Source organism: Suncus etruscus, chromosome 12, assembly GCF_024139225.1.
Source record: "Suncus etruscus isolate mSunEtr1 chromosome 12, mSunEtr1.pri.cur, whole genome shotgun sequence".
Classification (NCBI taxonomy): Eukaryota; Metazoa; Chordata; class Mammalia; order Eulipotyphla; family Soricidae; genus Suncus; species Suncus etruscus.
In genome coordinates this window covers 80,614,539-80,636,800 of record NC_064859.1, presented here as the reverse complement: position 1 = coordinate 80,636,800, position 22,262 = coordinate 80,614,539, and the positions used below count along the sequence as shown (strand labels likewise).

General features: G+C 40.0%; 1 protein-coding gene across 1 annotated transcript in view; it reads right to left on the bottom strand.

Annotated features, from left to right (window-relative positions):
- DDX1 (DEAD-box helicase 1) overlaps positions 1 to 20,793 on the bottom strand; it is a 39,925-nt gene extending 19,132 nt beyond the window's left edge. Inside the window, 15 exon segments of the mRNA XM_049784881.1 lie at positions 851 to 911; positions 3,583 to 3,721; positions 4,386 to 4,500; positions 4,627 to 4,703; positions 7,137 to 7,209; positions 8,463 to 8,539; positions 9,152 to 9,212; positions 9,214 to 9,236; positions 9,470 to 9,553; positions 11,758 to 11,805; positions 14,796 to 14,892; positions 15,820 to 15,849; positions 16,896 to 16,959; positions 17,914 to 17,965; positions 20,706 to 20,793. Coding sequence (XP_049640838.1) covers positions 851 to 911; positions 3,583 to 3,721; positions 4,386 to 4,500; positions 4,627 to 4,703; positions 7,137 to 7,209; positions 8,463 to 8,539; positions 9,152 to 9,212; positions 9,214 to 9,236; positions 9,470 to 9,553; positions 11,758 to 11,805; positions 14,796 to 14,892; positions 15,820 to 15,849; positions 16,896 to 16,959; positions 17,914 to 17,965; positions 20,706 to 20,721 — 1,017 coding nt within the window. The 5' untranslated portion in view covers positions 20,722 to 20,793.
- Positions 20,794 to 22,262: the final 1,469 nt, after the last annotated feature.

Below are 22,262 nucleotides of genomic sequence, written 5' to 3'. Positions count from 1 at the left end.
CCTGAGCCTGCTAAGAGCGATTTCTGAGCGTGGAGCCAGGAGTAACCCCCTGAGCGCTGGCGGGGTGTGACCCAAAAACCAAAAAAATAAAATAAAATAAAAATAAAAGAATTTCCCAAGTTTCTTCCTGAGTAATGAGGATCTTAACTTTGATACCTGCAGCTACACCTGAGCCTCGTCCCTAAGATAATTCCTTCCTCCAGCTCAGAGTTCATCTCCTTTCTCACTGGGACTGCTGCCGCCCTTCCTACCTCCCTGGGTCACTTCCCAACTCCACCCTTCCCATTTCTATTGAGACCCAAACTCTTTTTTTTTCTATTTCCAAAGAAATGACTATTCATTCACAATGGCTAGCAAAGAATTCTTGAGGTAGGCATATAAGAATTCATGTTCACTGGATGTTCATGTTCAATGCCAAATGGCTTGCCAGAGATTAATATTCTGTATACTTTGGGGGGAAAAGGAAGACAGGGGTCGGAATGATAGCACAGCAGTAAGGCGTTTGCCTTGCACACAACCAATGCAGGATGGATGTGGTGGTTCAAATCCCGGCATCCCATGTGGTGGTCCCCAGAGCCTGCCTGGGGCGATTTCTGAGCACAGAGCCAGGAGTAACCCGAGAGCCGATGGGTGTGATCCCAAAAACCAAATAAAAAAAAAGAAGAAGAAGATAGACATACATACAAGGTGTTTGAACAAATATAACAGTGTTTGAACAAATATAAGTGTGTCTGAATTTCAGCTTCGTGTGTGTGTGTGTGTGTGTGTGTGTGTGTGTGTTTCTGGAGACACTCTAGCCCCATATTACCAAAACTATTTTATCACTTTTACAAATTAAGAGCATACTTACCCCATTTTCCAAGACAGAGAGCTGCTCACGTGCTGCCACACCTCCAATTATTAGCAACTCCCTAAAATCAACACCAAAGGAATGATGTGGAAAACAATTAAAGCTTGCGTATTCAATTTGGATTCACTTGAAAGGTACGAACATTTAATAAGCAATAACAACATAACAAATCGCTAAGCAAGACTGACAGTAATGGAAGACATGGCACTTTCTTGCCAGCTGCCATAAGGTTGCTCAGGGGCTCCGGGTTGAAACCTCAGGATAATGTAAGAGCTTGAAAATATAAAACTCAGTCCTCAGGGCCAGAGCGGTGGTGTGGAGTGGTAAGGCGTCTGACTTGCCCATGGTAGCCTAGGATGGACCTCAATTAGATCCCCTGGAGTCCCCATATGGTCTCTCAAGCCCAGGAGTGATTTCTGAGCACACAGCCAGGAGTAACCCCTGCGCGTCATGGGTGTGGCCCAAAACAACCAAAATAAACCCTACACACAAAAAACTCAGTCCTCATCTGTACTTTCTGTACCAGTATAATGCACTGTGCTACAAAACATAATTTGAGTTTGCCACTTTAAACTTATGTGCTTATATATAAAATATCTACAGAACATATGTAGATATTAATTTTAAAAAGTTTTTTCCATAGGGTGAACTAGAAACTAGGAGAAGGGTAGTGAAGGAGACTTCACAGAATATTGCTTTGTTGTATTTCCATTTTTCTCATTTAAATACTTGAAAAAAAAGATTTAATTACTTGGCCTTTTCAAAGCAATTCTCTGGGTGGTAAACATTCTTTCAACAAATGAATATATACATGTGAAAATGACATTAAATCCTTTGTCATCTAGAAAAATTTGATGAATCATAGGCAAAATAAAGATTAGGAGAAAACATAGGAATCAATTTTCATAACCTAATTTTCATAACCTAAGCTTCCTCAACTACTACACAAAAATCAAAAGCAACAAATAAAAAATAGCAAATCTGACCTCATGAAAATTCAAAATTGGTGTGATTTAAGGAACACGATCAAGAAAGTAAAAATGCTCAGAGAACTGAAGAAAATATTTGAACATCAAATCATCTATCAGGGGCCGGAACAATAGTACAGCAGGTAGGGCACTTGCCTTGCACCATAGCCAACCTGGCTTCGATCCCTAGCATCTCCTGGTCCCCCTAGCATGCCAGGAGTGATTTCTGAGCATGAAAGGTAACCCCTGAGCACTGCTGAGTGTGGCCCAAAAGAGAAAAAAAAAAAATCAGGGGCCAGAGAAATAGCACAATGGGTAGGGCATTTTCCCTTGCATGTAGCCAACTCAGGTTTGATCCCTGGCATCCCATATGGTTCCCCAAGCCTGACAGGAATGATTTCTGAGTGCAGAGCCAGAATTAATCCTTGAGCACTACCAGGTGTGTCCCCAAAACAAAAACAAAACAAGCTATCTAAATACATAAAACTTAAGACAACTCAACAACAATATAAAACAAATAATCTAAATGAAAATGGGTAAAGAACCTGAAACTCATTTGTAAGTGGCTAATAATCATGTAAAAACATATCCCTACCACCATTAGGGAAATGCAAATCAAACCCAGAATAAGATAACATTCATATTCATCAGGATGGCTACAATCAAAACCATGGAAATTGCTACTGAGAATGTACAGAAACTGGAACCCATATCCATTTACTACTGAGAATTCAAAATGATGTAATCACTTAGGAAAAAGTTTGGCAACTCCTGAAAACGTTAAACATAAAGCTACCATATGGTCTGTGTTAGCAATTGCATTCCTATATATATCCAGAAGAAATGAAAACATATGTCCATGCAAATTCTTCTATACTAAAATCACATAAGAGGCAAAAAGTGGAAGAATGCAATGTAAGGAAACTAGTTTATGTAAATAGCAAAGACCTTTTGGGGATAAAAAAAAGTATCAAGTACTGAAACACACTAAAACATCTACAAACTTTGAAAACATTATGCTAACTGAGAAACCATTCACAAAAGAGCCATTATTTATACATATAGTCCCCAGAATAAGTGAAGTATCAGAGAGAAAACAAGTGGTTATTGAAAATAAGGCATACAAGTCAGAGAAAGGAGAGAAAGAATGAATCAGAGAAAGGAGAGACTGGGCTGGGACTTGCACTTGGTTTTCAAGGAAAGATAAAGGCCCAGCCTGAATGTTTAGAGGGAATAAGGATGCCCCAATGGTGGAGAATCCACTTCACCCTGTTTATCAACATGTTAGGCAATGACACACGTTGCATGCAACAGTAAGTGAAGAATCTGACACTAAATGAAAGTGCTCCCTTTAAAATATTTTTAATGATACTGTTATTTTGATTTGGGGATTGGGGTGGGACACACGCAGCTGTGCTCAGGACTTACTCCTGGCTCTGCACACTTGGCACGGTCCTGTCAGGGTTCCATATGGGTGACAGGGATGGGACATCGGTCAGAAACATACAAGGCAAGCACCCTACCCAGCCCCTATGATACTATTTTGGAAAATTTGGCTCTTCACATATGAGAAACAGAAAAATACACAGTTCCCTATTTAAAAAAGACAATATCACTTAGACAGAAAATGTAACCATCTATCAAAGTTAAATTTATACTCACACCTGTGTATGTGTACAGATTTAGTTCCTACTTCCTTTTTCCAACAACACCCCCAACCTAGAGGACTCTGGGAATCTGAGCACACAAGAACACTTTCATTACCTTAACTTTGGATTATCGATATATTTCTTAAACTGCTTGACATTATTCAACGTTTGCTCAGCTAACTCTCGAGAAGGCTCCACAATGAGCGCTTTTGGTGCATTGGGAAGAAATTTGGTTTGTGCCACCTGTGCGCTACCTTTAGAAAATACAAAAAAAAAAAGAGATCAGAACACATTTAAATCACATAAACCCAAGTACCTTTCCGTGCACAATATAAGCACAAAATTCTAATATTGAAACTTTAACTGTCAAAAAAAAAAAAAATCAAAGAAAGCAAAGACTAGATTCCTAAAATAAACTCAGGCTTCATTGAATCTACTTCTAGTAATTGTGATGTGTTTGTAGACTGTGTGCTCACCGAGCTACAAAACACATTCAGGACGATATTAAGACAGCTCAGTGGGAAAAAAAAAGAGGTTGAACTTTAGACCTGAATTGCCTGGGCCCAACATGAGCTTTACCACTTGGTTGCTCTGTGACTGTGGGAAAGTTAGTTCAAGTCCCCTGATCCTTCAGCTGTCTGTAAAACAGGAAACCTTAAGTGAAATAAAGTCAGTCCATGTGCTGGCACTGAACAAGCACACAGTCTGTGAATACTAATGTGTTCCCCCAATCACACCCAAATGGCTAAGCTTCTGAAAAATTGTTTATAAATCAGGTTTTGAAACCGAGTGTTGCTAATATTGAAACAAAGATGGAAACTAAAAAACATGGAGAGGAGATGTAACCAGCTTACTCTGAGAAGCCTTTTCTTCCTTAAGTTTTCTTTTTTTAAATCCTTACCCTCCGAGGTATAATACCTGTATGTTGTGATTTGACAACGAAACTATCAGGTGCCTTGGAAAGACCAACAAAACCGTCCTTCGGTGGAAACTTAAATTCTTCTTCACCAAAATTAAATTTCAGTTCAGCATTCTAGCATTGGATAAAGGGGAAATTTTTTTTAATACTTAACCTAACTGCAAACTAACCAAAGCAAAATCCTGCAGATCAAAGTTAACTCATCATCACAGGAAAATTTTTACTAATGAGGTTAATTACCTTCAAAACACAGGCAGGAAAAAGGGCTTGGTTCTTCAAATGCGGAGGTATTTCAAAGGCCAGACCAAGGTCTTTTCCTTAAAAATAATCAATGAGAGCCTGAGGAATTTGAAGTATCAGAAAAAAGAATTCCCATATGCTCACACCTTTGAATCTACTCAGTGACCTGAAATCACGTTTTCCTCATTACCAAGAGGAAGCTAACTGCTACACAACACTAATCTTTTTCTTTCACTTTACCCCTGAAATTGTCCTCATCCTCCTGTATTTTTATTTTCAGTTTGTTTTTAATGGACTTTTATTTTTCCTGTTAGGAGGGGGACCCAGAGAGCTACCCGTTAGCAAAACTCTCCCCTCCTCCCCATTTTTAATATTCCTTGTCTACTGAACCACTTCCATTAGACATTCTACAATAAAAAAAAACAGACAACAATAGCTTCCATATTAAATAAAGTCAAGGCAATCCCTCCTTGAACTCATCTGTTTCCTTTTTGCCTTCTACTTTTCATCTCCCTTTTTTTTTTGGGGGGGGGGGTGGGCACTCCTGGCAGCACTTAGGGGTTACTCCTGGCTCTACGCTCAGAAATCGCTCCTGTCAGGGAACCATATGGGATGCCAGGATTCGAACCACCATCCTTCTGCATGCAAGGCAAATGCCCTACCTCCATGCTATCTCTCCGGCTCCTTCATCTCCTTTTATGGAATTAAACCACTTACATCCCCTTCAACTGGTTTTCAATCAGGGTCCCTATCAATAATCCATCAAAACCAGTTTTCTGTTGTCTTTTCTTTTCTTTTGGTTTTTGGGCACAGCCAGTGATGCTCAGGGGTTACTCCTGGCTATGCGCTCAGAAATCGCTCCTGGCTTGGGGGACCAAATGGAATGCTGGGGGATTGAATCACAGTCCAGCCTAGGTTGGTGAATGCAAGGTAAACACCCTGCCGCTTGCACCACCGCTCCAGCCCTTCTCTGTTGTCTTGAATGCCGATGACCATGGTTCAACCTCCAGCATTGCCTATGATTCCCAAGCACCATTAGAAGCTACCCCTGAGCTACCCCTTGAGGAGGCTCAAGCACTCCTCCCCACCTACCCCCCACCCTGGAAAAAAGTTTTCTGCCAAGTTCATTACTGATGCCAAATCAAATGGTGAAGTAACATTCCTCTCCTTCCTAGATAAGATCCATGGGCAACATTAAACAAAATTTGACTATTCTCTCTACCTATCATGAAACAATTCTTTCACCTGAATGCAGACCCTGTCAATCTGCCGATCTTGAACCACAAGAATCCCACCCACAGGTTTCCAAGCTCTCCTGTTCTTGGATCTATTCTCATTTCCCAAATAATATTAACAAGTTTTCATGCTTAAATATCACCTGAAAGCCAATGACACTCAAAGACAGAAAACCTTCAAACCTGATTTCTCCCCCTAAACTCCTAATGTCAACATTTCACTACACTGGTTTTCATCATTTAAACATCTAGTATCACCAATTTAATATGCCTCCAAAAGAATGCCCAGAAACCAATTGCCTTCCCACCTTCGGCCATTACCCAAACCACTCAGTTTGTTTTCAACCATAAACTCAAATTAAACTAGAGATACCTAGGGTCCTCACTGCACCGAACCTTAACAGCTTTCAATCTCACTAAAGTAAAAGTTAAAAGTCTGTCATGGCCTCTTTTGATTTTCTTATGGCCCGCCCTCATTATTCATAACCTTATATTCTACTGCCAATGCTGATTCCTCGTGGTTACTCAGTGACCAAGCTCGTTTCTATCTCATGGTTTTTTCACTTACTCTTCCCTCTCCCAACAATACTCTTCCAAGATATTTGCAAGGTCCACCACCAAATGATCTGACTTTTTTTTTTTTTTTTTTGGTTTTTGGGCCACACCCGGCGGTGCTCAGGTGTTACTCTTGGCTGTCTGCTCAGAAATAGCTCCTGGCAGGCACGGGGGACCATATGGGACACCGGGATTCGAACCAACCACCTTTGGTCCTGGATCGGCTGCTTGCAAGGCAAGCACCGCTGTGCTATCTCTCCGGGCCCATGATCTGACTTTTTAACTGTCCCAAGAAACCTTTACTAAGCATCCTGTGCATTCAGCACACCCTGAACACCCATCAAACTACACCCAAGCCCTGATTTTACCCGCCCCCCTCACTACCCTTGTTCCCACCTAACTTGTCATATTGCTGCCTGTCTCACCTCGCCAGTAACAGGTTACACAAAAGCAAACGTATTCTGAACTCAATTCCAAAGTGCTGGGCACAGAGCAAATGCTCAATACTATAACATGTAGGGCATTGTCTTACATGCAGTCAACCCATGTTTGATCCCCTATATGGTTCCCAGAGCCCCACCAGTATTGATCCCTGAGAGCAGAGCCAGGAGTAAACCATAAGCACTACCAGAAATGAACTCTCTGATCACCCCCCCCCCAAATCAGATATTGAATATATTGCTCCTCTAATAATAAGATAATAAGATCCAGATAGCTTACCATTTTTGGAGAACTTGACTTGGCCTTTATCTATATCTAGGTAACATCCAATGGTATCATGCATAGTGAATTCCTAGAAAACCCAGAAAGTTAAATGCTGTTAACAGAAAGGAAAATCTTTAAAAGTCAAAATGTGCAGTAGAACTTCAAAGTAATTGAAGCTCTATTATACATCTTAAAATGGTTCTTCCAGCAGTAACAAAAAATAAAAAATGCTTCTTCCAGAGCACAGAAGACACTGAACCCTGGAGCTGATACTCTGCATGCAGGAGCCTCAGGTTTGATTCCCAGCAACACACAGTCCCCAAACACCACCAAGGAAAAACTTTCCTGGCACCTCATCGGGGACCAGAACCCTGGCAACGGCCAAGCAAGGCCCCTCAAAATAAACAAAAATAACAATACAGTATATCAACGCCTTAGAATCAACATTACTACAGATTTGGGGCTCACAAAAACAACTGTATGTAGACTAACCATGACCAAAATTAAGAAATCAGTGAATGACATGTACTAACACTAGAGCCAAAATCAAAATGTAGTAAACGATGCAAAGTATACTTTGGAAGAAAATGACTAATATTTCTTTCTTGTGAGATATTTATTTATTTAAAAACCAAATCTGAACACTGTTCTGTAGAAAATATTCAGAACATACACTTGATTTTGAGACTCACTTTTAGACCCTCAGTCATTATAAGTGAATTTCAAATAAGAGAGGAGGCAGGGGCTGGAATGATAGTACAAAGGTTAGGACATTTGCCTTGCACCCAACAGTCCTAGTTGATCGTACCATACTCCATAAGCTCCCCCAAGTCTGCCAGAAAGAAGTGATCTCTGAGTGCAGAGCCAGGAGTTACCCCTATGCATTTCTGCGTGTGACCCTAAAACCTCCTCCATGGGGCCGGAGAGATAGCACAGCGGTAGGGCGTTTGCCTTGCACACAGTTGATTCAAACAAAGGTAGTTCGATTCCTGGCATCCCATATGGTATCTGTGCCTGCCAGGAGCAACTTCTGAGTGCCGCCTGGTGTGACCAAAATAACCAAACAAAACAAAACAAAACAAACTAAAAAAAAAAAAAAACCTTCCCCCAGAAAGAAGAGTTACTAATACATATGATTAACTTAACTTATCAGGGCTGGAACGACAGTACAGTGGGTTTAGGCACTTGCCTTGCAGTGCAGCAGATCCTGGTTCAAATCCTCAGAACCACATATGGTTCCCCAATCTCCACCAAGAGTGATCTCTGAGCACAGTGCCAGAGTAAGGCCTGAACATCACTGGGTGTGGACCCCAAAACAAAACAGGTTAACAATACTCTTACCTCTCCATAATTATCAAACTGTTTATTATGGGATTTTTTTCCTGTTCCACCAAAGCCAAATCCAAACATGTCAGTACCTAAAGTATGCAATCAAAATTTAAAAAAATTAAATAGCCCTCTGAAAGTAGTTTAAAATTTGACATTAATGTTAAACATCTAAGCAATACCTTATAATATTTATAATAATATTTATATATATTATATATAAGATATATTATATATGTTATTATAATATATATTATATATTATAATATATAATATTTATACTGGAAACTTAATCCTGATATCCATACACACATATACATGTGCATGTAGTAGGCTAGAAAAAGAGTGTGTGTGTGTGTGTGTGTGTGTGTGTGTGTGTGTGTGTGTGTGTGTGTCTGTGTCTGTCTGTCTGTCTGTCTGCCTGTCTGTCTGTCTTTCTCAGGAAGAAAGCCCAGGGTCAGGGTCTCATAAAACAAGTACTCTTCCACTGAGCTACAGTTCAGGCTCTCCCATCTTCTCCATGCCTTATTCTTGGCAAATTACTTCATATTTTTTGGAACAGATGAGAAATAAATACCATTATTTTTGTGTCTGCAAAATATAAGCTTTACATGTTTTTGTTTGTTTGTTTTAGTTTTCACCTTAATAAAAGCAAACAGCCTACTAATATAAAGTAATAAATTCAGTTTTTTCTAAACACTCACCGAGGTCTAAGGAAGCCTGCATGGAAGACCAGCCCACTCGGCATAACCCTTGATCGTGACATGGAGACTTCATAGTAGTGTTTTCCTCTACGAGAGCAAAACGCTTTAAAAATGGCAACAAATCATGCACAAATGACATGATTTATCACACACCCTTTCACGTTGTTTCTGAACTTCAATTTGTATGTACCAAATGAAGAACTGTAAGTCCTTTTGCCACGTCAAAGATCTTTTCAGAACTTTGATTTAAAACTCTTCAAAGAAAGAGTTTTTACCCCCGAAAGGCTATACTTGTTTCAAAGCCACTGAAATAAGTACCTTTTGTTAATCCTTTAGTAGCTCTGCATCCGTGCCATTCCTTTACTTCTCGCTCTGACAACAAAGACCGTCTGAAACCAATTGCTGGTTATGGAGGAAAACAAAAAAAGTATGTCAGTTGCGGACTGTAGAAATCATACACCCTGAACTGAGTTACCATTCTATCATCACTTAAAATTGCTTCATTCGCTGCTACTTTCCAGAGACTTTAAACTTGCAGATTCACAAGTGACAGGCAATGCCATCCTAAGAGTAAGTGCCCTTACTCAACAGCTGGAGCATCTTTGACAAAGACAAAGGACTAAATTCTATGCTGTCACTTGTTGACGTAGGATGAGCTTTGAGACCAACGAGCCTAGGAAGGAATCAGTACTGCCCCTCGCCTCACTTGCATCGCAGAAGCTACAGCACCAATATGAATGAGTCTAAGACAACTATTCTCCAGAATCCCTTAAAGAAATGGACACTCCAGAACATGACAGCCACGTGGGTCCACACCTGCTGCTGCTGAAATTCACGATGGAGCTTGAATTTGAACCTGTGTGAACAATAAACTACAAGATTTGCCACAGTTTTCCAGCCATGAATGCAGACACCATAGGGCAGGTAAGAGAAAACCATGAGCAGGTAAAGCCTGCAGTATAGAGCACTACTAGATTCTATAAGATGAAATTTCTCAAATATATATATCAAAGTCAGTCCACGAAGGTTGTTGACGCTTACTGGCTCTGAAGACAAGCACTTGCTTTGGTCTGCATTGGAGGATAAATGTACTTCCTAAGCCCAGAAAAGGTTCCAACTCATATTCAACACTTGAATGCAGAACTTAAAAATTAACTCATTTTTCCAAAGTGTAAATTCTTATTCATATGACACTATGAATAAATGCCCTCCCCCCAAAATTTCTAGCAGTGACTAGCAATCCTTAATATTTCCATTTCTTCTTTTGAACACTAGTTGTGCACATATCTGAATACTGATATTTCTATTAAACAAGTAGAATGGCAACCGCTATTTCTCTATCCTGTTCTGCTTTCATCTATTTCTCTTCTTTTTTGGGGGGGGGGGGGGGGTGGCACTCAGGGATAACTCCTGGCTCTGTGCTCAGAAATTGCACCTGGCAGGCTCGAGGAACCATATGGGATGCCGGGAACCACCATCTGTCCTGGGTTGGTCACATGCTAGGCAAATGCCCTACCGTTATGCTATCTCTCCGGCTCCATCTATTTCTCTATTTCCTATTTCTCTCTTTCCTGTTTTCCTACTCTTTAACAAGAGGTAAAAGTTCCTCAAATCAGCGCAAGAATTCTGACTCACTTTTTGTTAATGACTATAGAGTCCCAGACAAAGCCTACATGTGGAACATTCTAGCACCAGCATTCACTTTCTTGGAGGCTTTTATCAATACAAATAATGTTCCATTAGTTTTGTAGGTACATCCTTATATACAAATATTTTTATTCCATCAGGCTAGAATTTCCAGGAAATATTTAAATTTTCATAGTCAAACTGCCTTTTTTTAGCGATTCATCAATCTTGAACTTTTCACAACTAGATAGATATAAAGCAAAGTCTCATTGTAATTTTTATCATTGCATGTGCATGAGTTTAAATTTGCTCTTATGTGAACTGTCTATTATCCTTTGTCCTTTTCTTTACTGGTCACTATTTACTATCTATTCAAGAACCCTTTCTAATTGACTCTGCAAGTATTTTTCTATATTTGCTTTTTATCTATTGATTCCTCCCCCACTGACATCTTTTCACATGCATTTTAATAGTACAGAAATATTTCTAATTTTTACAATTTTGAAGTTTCCCATGTGGGTGATAAAAATTTCCCACTCCAAAATTGCATATGTAGTTCTCTATGCTGGAATTTACAGTTTACATATAGATGTACATATGTGTAAAGTATATGTAGATATATGTCTAAAATGGATTCTATCTAATAATTAGAATGTTTCTAATTGATGTATATCAATTATATTGCTCCAGGTGAATAATCAGTTATGTCAACACTCTTATTGAATAAATTGTCTTTTCTCATTAAACTGGTTTATTTCTACATATATACTGGACTTTCCATTATACCTCTATCATTAAATTCCACTGATGTATTTGCCTGTTCCTATGTTTACATCCAAGTTCTACTGAACTATAGTTACCATATTTTAACCTGTTAAAGCTCTGTTCAGAATTCCTTTTTCATAATTTTTAAATATTTCAGCTATTATTAAACCAAGTTTCTAAATTACAATTAAGTTGCTAAAAATCTGTCCACTTACCAAAAGCAGATCCTCTATCATATGGATTCATTTGCCATTTGTTGAGCACTAAAAAAATTAAGATAAAAGCAAATTACTTACAAATACATGAAATTAAAAATACTTTATACTTTATAAAGAGAGACAATACAAGGTTAAGTCATTTGCTTTGCAATGTAGTTGACCCCAATTCAAATTCCCAGCATTTCATGTGGTCTCCCAAGTACTGTTAGGAGAGACCCCTAGGAGTTCAGGAGTTCAGCCCTGAACACTGCTAGGTGTGGCCCTCCCACCACCACCCAAAAAAGATAAGAGCCTAAGTAATAGTATAACAGGTAAGGTATTTGCTTTGCATGTGGCCAACCCAGGATCCATCCCTGGCATCCCAAGTATTCCCTGAATACAGAGAAAGAATAACTCCTGAGCATGGCCAGATATGGCCTCCCCTCCAAATAATAAAAACCATACTAAAAATTATTTAGGTCAATCTGAAATAGGTAAAAGAAACATTATCAAAGACAATGATCTCTGGTCCACAAGGGGCTAATGTTTTTTTCTTCACTTGCTCTGGGACATTATTCAATGAAAGAGATCAATCATCATCAGAAGGAGGGCATGAATGAGATAAAGTTCTGCAACTCAAGAACCTGACTCCAATCATAATGGAAAGAACTGACCTCCATACAAGAATCTAAGTAGTACCTTTTAACCATTATTGGAAGAAAATTTTGTCCTGCAACTTAATTTAATATCAAATTTAGAAGTCACACATTTTTCACCCTAAATTTGATGCAATTGGCATTATTTTTCTAAAGCATCTTTAATAAACTATGTACAGAAAATGAAGAAGTGTAAGTTAAAGAAACTGTAGAACTTTCAAGTCACATCCAAAGCAGAAAACTTTTCTAGATTATTTCTGGGCAAAAGACTTCTTTCATCTGCTAATATTTTGACTGACTGAAAAGTAACATTATCTTGAGACTTGTTCTTCCATTATTGGCTAAGAAGCATTTAAAATAAAGCCTTGGCTGTTATTTCTGATTAGTCCTAATCCTACTTTACAAAATAATCCTTTTCCTCTCTAAATTCTTTCAACAATTGAACAATTATCCCATCTCTTTTTTTGAATCACTTCTCCATTCTTAAATATCTAGTTCTTTTAATCCAAAGAACAGTATTTCTTTTTTTGAACTACTATCATTTTGGTTATCTCCTAAAACATACTTTTTATAAGTGATAATTTCATAAATGATGGTTTATAGTTCTCACAAATTCTGAAACTATTGTACAGGCTGAACCACACTAGATGATGTCCAGGCTACTCCTGGCTCAATTTGTGGTGGTCCTACCACCCCACTACAATGAGCTAGCTTTCTGGTCCTTGAAACTATTTTCATCTTATGGCCAAAACAGCAGTGCTCATTGTTTCCTCCTCGCAGCACTCAGGAGATCGTGAGTTACCAGAAATCCACCCAGGTCTATTGTCTGCATCAAGCAAACACCCTACCACTGTAGTAACCCTCTGGACCCCTGAAACTATTTTTAAATAGGATGATATTCTAAGTAATCGGTATCCATTCTCTTACAAAGTTCATTCACAGACGAGATTAGTCTATGAACTTGTGGTTATGCTACTCTCTATCTAGTGAAAAGAACATGCTGAGAGGCCAAGTCCTTAAGGCTGCAATTTTGTGACAATACTTTCAGAACTATAAAACAAAAAATGCTATATAAAAAATCATAGATTACTCAGGATAGAAAATAATTCAGAAGTCTCTTAAGAGAAGCAGTGTGATTTAAAGATGAGGAATCCAAATCAAGATTTTACATGGTGGGGCCGGAGAGGTAGCATAAAGGTAAGGGCATGAGAAGGATAGTGGTTCAAATCCCGGCATCCAATATAGTCCTCCGAACCTGCCAGGAGCGATTACTGAGCATAGAGCAAGGAGTAATCCCTGAGCACTGCCAGGTGTGACCCAAAAACCAAAAAAAAAAAAAAAAAAAAAAAAAAGATTTTACATGGAAGGAAAAGGACTAAAATTCCTAGTAAAAGGATCAATCTCCAGATCCATGAGACTTAAAGTAAGAAAGCTCACCATAAACAGGGATGAGTTTAGTTAGAGAAATAACTACATTTTGAACTATCCTAATAATGAGAATGTATGAGGGGAAATAGAAAGCCTGTCTAGAGTACAGGCGGGGTTGGGTGGGGAGGAGGGAGATTTGGGACATTGGTGATGGGAATGTTGCACTGGTGATGGGTGGTGTTCTTTACATGACTGAAACCCAAATACAATCATGTATGTAATCAAGGTGTTTAAATAAAAGATATTAAAAAAAAAGGAAAGAAAGAAAGGGACTCTTGAGATAGAAGAGATAGTACAGAAGACAGTCAAGTCTGATTCAAGCCCCTGCAAAACACATATGAATCCTGAGCACTGTGTGGCATGGCCCAAAACCCTCTTCCCAGTCAAAAAAGAAATTGATTTTTAAATGTACACTTTCAGGGCCTGAGAGATAGCACAGCAGTAGGGCATTTCCTTGTATGTGGTTGTCCCGAGAGGGACCTGGTTCGATTCCTGGCATCCCGTATAGTTCCCTCAGCCTGAAAGGGGCGATTTTTGAGTACAGAGCAAGGAGTGACCCCTGAGCGCTGCCTGGTGTGGCCCAGAAACCAATCAATCAATGAAGTTTAAAATAAATAAACAAACATATACTTTCTGTTTTAACTTCCTAGGCTCCCCACTTTTCTTATCTTAAAGAAAAAATTGCATGATTCTTTGCCCAGGAGTTTTTACCTAACCAATTGTTTCTAAAACCTTTAATACCTTCTTAAAACATTGTGCCAAATTATTTTCATTATTTAGCACAAAAATATAGCAAGAAAACATTAAAATAACTAATAAAATTTCTAAAATCCTAGAATTTTAATGGTTACAGTTTGTTCTAAGTGCATTTAGTATGCAGGTGTCTCCAAAGCACCAAATGTCAACTCCACTTCCTGGGCAATGAAAATCACTAAAATATATAAACAGAAAATACAACTATACAAAAATTACCTGAAGCACCAGTTTTGATTGTTGTTTTTCCTTTTTTGCCTTCCTGTTGGTCTTTCAGGGTTTCGTAAACTATCTGAATGACTGGAATACTGAAAGCCTTTCAAGAAATGAGTTTTTGATGTTAGTAACATTTCATTACATTATAAAAGTTAGGCATACACATTTCATAATTACTTCTATTACAGATTTGCTGCTATAATTTTATTTTCCCAAATCCAAATAGCAGTAACTTTAAAGAACTAAGCTGAATGAAAGATATTAATTCAAAATTAACTGGCAACAAAAACATTCTCCATCATGAGTCAATTTCTTATAGTTTGGAGCAAGCTGCTTTATTATTCTGCAATAAGCATTACTGCCCAAAACTTTTTTAATAAAAAAAAATCAACTCTTGGGGCCGGAATGACAGCTTGCCGGGAGTGATTTCTGAGCACAGAGCCAGAAGTAGACCCTGAGCACCACCAGGTGTGGCCCAAAACAAACAAACATCAAACAAAGAAAACAACTCTTATGGGTGGAGAAGAGGCCACTATTGACAATGATAGTTGGACAAGAACTGGTGCTGAAATTAGGTAAAGTGATTCCCCTTTACAAGATTACAAGATTCCCCTTCAGGGACCAGCGTGACAACACAGCAGGCAGGTAGTATGCTTGCCCTGCACATGACTGACCGACTGGGGTTCCATCCCCAGCATCCCGTATGGTCCCCAAAGTTCTCTAGGAGTGATTCCTGAGTGCATAATCAGGAGTAACTTATGAGCATTGCTAGGCGTGGCCCAAAAAATTAAACAAAAAATGAAAAGTACTCCATCAGTAACAATATAGACAGCAAATCATTATGTCTAAATGAAAACTGAAAAGAGAGAGAGAGAGAGAGAGAGAGAGAGAAGTAGAAAAAATGCCTGCCACAGAGGGATGGGTGTTGGACATTGTATGACTGAAATTCAATCATGAGCAACTTTGCAACTAAATAAATAAACACACACAAAAATCAACTCTTAGAAAGTATGCCAAATTAACTTACACCAGTTTTTCCGCTTCCTGTTTCAGCAGCCTGAATGAGTGAAGCAAAAAGGGTTCATTTAGATGCTAAGTTGCTGATAAAGAGAGTCAAAAGTTAATAAGACGCATATAAAACTATCGTTGCCAGCAAATTTCTATATTCCAGTGCCTGTATAGCCCATCTGGTCACTACCATTCGAATTCTCAAGAATCAGCTCAGACTCTCCCACTTCCACGCTCCCACCATTCAAATGTAAGTCCTCATTCCCTCCCAGGGTATTACAGAGTGTAATAACAGGATGTTATCTCTCCCCAAGCTATATGCATCAAAACCATCTAACTAAATTATTTTTAATACAAACGTAATTCTCACCATGTAATGCAGTCCTTTTAAAACTTTCAAAAATCCCTCTGCCAATACCTAAACTCTTTATTAGGGCACTTGAGAAAGACTTCAAAATATTTGATACTCTGCCCTGTAGAGCTCCATCTTATTCTGATATGCTCCATCTTAGCCCTCTACCCCAGACACCCACACACCTTATGCTACAATCTAAGCAAATGTCGTACTTAGGAATTATTCCTATTTTCATTCAGTTATAATTCTAACTAGAGAACTTCTTCTTTCGTCTTCCCTTGTCCAAAACATACTTCCTCCTGAACTGAGTCCTATACGAAGTTCCTTCTCACCAGGGGAGTTTCTTTTCCTTTCTCCTCTTTCAAATAAAATTTTCTACCTTCTAACTAAATATTCCTCCAGCAAAGGCCCTTCTGTTCCTACAAGGCAGAGAACTAGGAACCACTAGAACCTGAGAGAACTTGGTACCTCTTCTACAACTGCCACTTCCTCACTGGAATGGACATTTATCTGTGTTCAGTCTGATGGTGCTACAAGGTTCAGGCTTCTCAGGATCCAAGGCTGTCTTAGCTACCTTTGTATTCTCTGCCTCTAGCTACTATCCTGAATAATTCATGCAACATGAATGTTCACGAAGAAGTAAAATTAACTTAGTGAAAAGACCCTTTCTAAGTGGGTCACAAACATTCCCAGAATTGTGTGTCCCCAGCAACCAACCACATCACCAACTTTAAACATACCATAAGGACATCTCCTCCTCCAAGGATCAATGGGATAGATTCAGCCTGGATATCAGTTGGGAGCCTAGAATATTTTGAAGAATTGAGGTTAGTTTTTAAAAAAAATGACCTATTCTAATTTAGTCATATTAAATGATAAAATTAAAAGGCAATACTATTTAGTAAATAAGACCAAGTACTTTTTGCCAAAAGTATCTCAAAGTCTTGGTAAGGAAATTTTTATCAGAGAACGACTGGAGATCAAGCACATTGGATGAGTGAAGTGCCGGGCTCAATCCCCACAACTGCATGCATGTTCCCACCCATTCCAGTCAGCAGGAATGGCGTTGCAGGTCCCCAAAGATCACTGAATATAGTCCCCAGAACAATATTTTTCTTTCTTTTATTTTAATTAAATTTATTTAAAGAAAATATATCACATAGGTGACATAACTGATCATAATACATTTGCTTCAAGATGACCAAAAGCAAAGTTATTAAAATAAAATAGAAAATAGAAAGAAAAACTAAAGTAATGGAAGAAAAAGTTCAGTAGCAAGTATATTTGTGAAAATTATTATATTACCAATGAATTCATTAAAGCAATAGCAGAAGGTTTAGTAAGCTCTTTTTTTTTTTTTTTTTTTTAAGGATAAGAGTTAAGGAAATACAGTAAAAACAGTGTGAGAATGGCAAATGTAGTTGTTTGCGTAAGTCCAGCAAAATATGGGAGGAAATAAAAAGGAAAAGCCTTGGCCTAAATACAAGAAGACCTTACCCCTCAAGTATTCTGGCATAAGACCAATTCCCAGAGCAATATTTTTAAAGGGGGGAAGGAAGGGGAAAAAGACCAAAGGTCTGAAGCACATGCTCTGTCTGCAGAAGGTCTGATTTGATCCCCAACTTTCTATAATTTGAGGCTCATGAGAAAACTGAATTGTGCTTACCCAGCCAGACCGTAAAGGTATTTGCTATCACTAAAAGTTGTTTGCTTGTTTAAAATATGGTCACCAGCCTTATTTAATCATTGTTTACTTACAGCCAATCCATCTCTTCCACAGCTTGTGCAATTTCTGGCATAACACCCATCTCTAAAAATGAAAATGAATTTGAACATTCAAATCATTAGACTTAAATCACGCTGCTCTTAAAATGACTGCTTGCAGATCAGGGGGAAAGACTCTGAAGACAATTTACCTCTTGCTTAGAGTGGCTTTCTGAAAACACCAAGATTAAGAAAAAGGCCTGAATTCAAATCTAAGAGCTCATTTACTAGAAACATGTTCAAGGGCAAGCTATACACCTGTTATCTCCCAACTGGTGTGGTCATGTCATAAAGGGAGAGTGAATATGATATGGCATATGCACGTAGCAGCAAAGGTTCACTTAGACACAGTAACTACCAGGACAAACTTCCTTCCTAAACAACTGAAAATATCTGACCATGGAGCCGGAGCAGTGGCGCAGGGCGTAAGGCATCTGCCTTGCACGCACTAGCCTAGGATGGACTGCGGTTCGATCCCCCGGCGTCCCATATGGTCCCCAAGCCAGGAGCAATTTTTGAGTACTTAGCCAGGGGTAACCCCTGAGCATACCGGGTATGGCCCCCCCCCCAAAAAAAAAAAAAAAAAACCTGCCCAAATGAAACAATATCTTGGTTATTAATGACAGCCATGTGCCTTGGCTATTTGAGGATGATGTTAGAAAAATAAACAGTGGGAAAAGCCCACGTTTACTGGCAGGCATAAGCAAAAGTCCACATTTACTGGTAGGCATAAGCAAAATTCCAGTTTAAGAAAAGATTCAACAGCAAAAACACGAACAACTGGGAATGTCAAAGAAATACTCTCTTCTTCAGTTTTCACACAACTATTCCAGAAAATCGACATTTTGTTCTTAGGGAAAGAACAACTCATTAGTATATTGCCCTGAGACATTTATTGGTGAGCATTAAATGTGCAGGGTATCTAGATGATGCTCTTGAATAGCTATACAAATGTTTTGTACCTTGTAACAATTTCTGTGATTTATTTCCTTTTTTCTTTTTTTTTTTGTTTTGGTTTTTGGGCCACACCCGGCGGTGCTCAGGAGTTACTCCTGGCTCTCTGCTCAGAAATAGCTCCTGGCAGGCACGGGGGACCATATGGGACACCGGGATTCGAACCAACCACCTTTGGTCCTTGATCGGCTGCTTGCAAGGCAAAGGCCGCTGTGCTATCTCTCCGGCCCAACAAGAGATTTTTTTTAACACTTTGGGAATAAAAGTAAGCATAAAAAACTTAAGCATTTTAATCCTATGTTTCTCTTCCCCACTAAATTCCTGAATTATAATCATTCCTAAAACTTGATATTCCCCAAAACGTGTACAAAATTCCACGAAGTCAAACGTGCAAATGGTAAACCTGGTAGCTGAGGACCTTGCAAACCTGGTAACTGCTGTCCACTAACCAGAGCTGGAACTAGAAATAAAAGTCTAGTTTCTGGAGCGGTCTTGGAAAAGGAGAGTTCCCTGTCTATTTCCAGGAAAGATCTGGAAATTCTTCTTTCCAGAAGAAAAGTGACAAAAGTGACAAAAACAATGTGTGTGTAATTAGCCAGACACATCCACATTCATTAAAAGACAGTCCACTATGCATCACAACTATCTATCACATCTATCCCTGTAAGATTCTAACAGTGGTCCTCAAACTATGGGCCACCTATTGTATTTGTTCCCGTTTTGTTTCTTCCCTTCAAAGTAAGTTATATGCAGTGTGCATAGGAATATGTTCCTAATGTTTTTTATTATAGTCCGGCCGGCCCTCCAACGGTCTGAGGGACAGTGAACTGGTCGCCTGTTTAAAAAAGTTTGAACACCACTACAACATAAACCTGTGTAGTAAAGAAACTAAAGTGTATTCCATTCAGCTCTGCAAAACTAGAGCTGCAATAGAAGGGGATGGTAAAGGGGGGGGGGCAAAAAAAATTTGCTCACTTCCAATCCCTTGCTCTCCTTGGAGCTTCAATACTTAATAGGAGCCCTAAAAAATGTACTTAGGGCTGGAGAGATATCATGGAGGTAGGGCATTTGCCTGGCATGCAGAAGGATGGTTTGAATTCTGGAATCCCATATGGACCATATGGTCTCCTGAGCCAGCCCTGAGAGTAGAGCCAGAAAGAACCCCTGAGTGCTGCCGGTGTGACCCAAAAACAAACCAAAAAAAAGGTGCTTAACAACAAATCAACTACCAAGTGCATGCTTAAGACTTTGACTTGGGGGCTGGAGCGGTGGTGCAAGCGGTAGGGCGTTTGCCTTGCACGCGTCTAACCTAGGACGGTCCTGGGTTCGATCCCCCAGGTGTCCCATAGGGTCCCCCCAAGCCAGGAGCGATTTCTGAGCTCAGAGCCAGGAGGAGTCACCCCTGAGCATCACCAGGTGTAGCCCAAACCCCTTATCTCTTCCCCTCCCCAATAAAAAGGACTTTTACTTTTGGAAGGGCCTAGAAGTGGGGGAGAAAAACGCAAGCAGTGAGTGGGACCAAGGCCACGTTCTGCAAGACCTGGAGGCTCCGAGCTCCATCAACAAAGTTTGCACCGGTTCTGGAGCAACCCAAGAGACAGTGCTCGGGGAGACCAGGCCTGAGCTTGCAAGAAGAGCCAGGCACCCATAGGCCGGGCCTTGCAAAGGATTCCCAGCCCCCTAGGCCTCAAGGGCTGCAGCAAGAAGCCTTCGGACACGCATCGTCCCTGCCCAACCCCGACTTCCCGGACCTCGGGCCATTCTCCCCCCATGCTTGCGGCGGGCGTGCTTTGAGCCACCTGGCCCAGCCCGGCCCCGCTGCTCAGACGCACCGGAGAAGGCCGCCATCTTGGACCCGTCCGTCCGTCCGCCGCCGCTCCCGCGCTCCCTCCTAGCTCCGTACAGACACGAAGCGCTCGGGGCACGCACGCTTCCGCTCGGGGCACGCGCACTTCCGGTCCGAGCGTGCTTGCATTCCGAAGTCCGGGCAGGAACAGCGTCGGAAGAATAGTTCCGGCAAGAGAAAAGATCCTCCTTGGATTCCCTTCAGCTGAAGGCCACTGGTTGACTCTGTAGACTAAGGAACACTAAAGTAGCACCGATGCTCTGAGTCCCAGCAACCCTGTTTCGCAGAGAAGGAAGGAAGCAGATATTTCAGAGCTGAGGGTCTTAAAAGCAGCCCAGGCAAGATGCGACCAAGAAATTGTCCCTTTGTATTCCCCCACCCCCACCCCAAGCTTGCAAAAACAAGCTGGGTGAGGAAGGATGCGCTGAGTTCCTAACCTGAGAATTAGGCAGTGCCTGGGTACTCCAAGCCTAAGATACTTGATATTTTAATAGCGCTGATAGGCTATTAATTTGCCTTGCAAAACAATTTTGACTCTCTCTCTCCATTCTCTTTCCTCTCTCTCTCTCTCTCTCTCTCTCTCTCTCTCTCTCTCTCTCTCTCTCTCTCTCTCTCTCTCTCTCTCTCTCTCTCCCCATTATCTTTCCACTCTCTCTCTTGTTTTTAGGGTTACAAAAGTTTTAAATCATCATAGTCAATCTTTAAAACTATTGATTCTCTTATTGCATCAGACAAATGCATAGGTAAAACTATATGTTTCTTAAAAAGAAAATCTTGTCCTACAGACCCAAGGCACAATTTTCAATTTGTACATTCTTCTTCTATCTATCTGAGGACATTCTGCACTTTGTGGTGGACCTGGTATGTGGCCTAGACCTGGTATATGCTCGCAATTTTAGGTTCCAGAGACTGGCATTGTTATTTTTTTTTTTATTGATTTTTTGGCACACCCGGTGATGCTCAGGGGTTACTCCTGGCTATGTGTTCAGAAATTGCTCCTGGCTGGGAGGACTATATGGGATACTGGGGGATCGACCCAGTCCATTCTAGGTTAGCTGTATGGCATTGTTATTTTAAACCTTGTTCCAGTTCACACACTCTGAGCTGAGCTTATAAGATTGGCCCCCAATATGGCTGCACTTAGGTTAAGCAAAGCTAAATTCTAACATTCCCTTCTAATTTCTAACATAACCATGCACAAATATCAGTTTGCAATAGAATCAATATCGGGCCAATGAAAGTATTGCAGGTAAAGCCCTTGCATGGCACACTGTTAAACCTGGCTCTATCCCTGGTACTCCATTTGGTTCCGGAGCATGGCCCAGAAGTGATTCCTGAAAGTCAAGTCGGGAGTAACCCCTGAGCACTACAGGATGTGGCTCCAAACAAAACAAAACAAAAAACTACCTATTTCATAGGATTAATTTCCTAAGTAAGTAGGTCAAGCACCTAAATGGTGCATAGTACATTGGAACAGTCTCTAAATATAAATATTGATTCTACGAAGAATAGAGTTCACCCTGTCTTTCTAGTAACCAAGGAC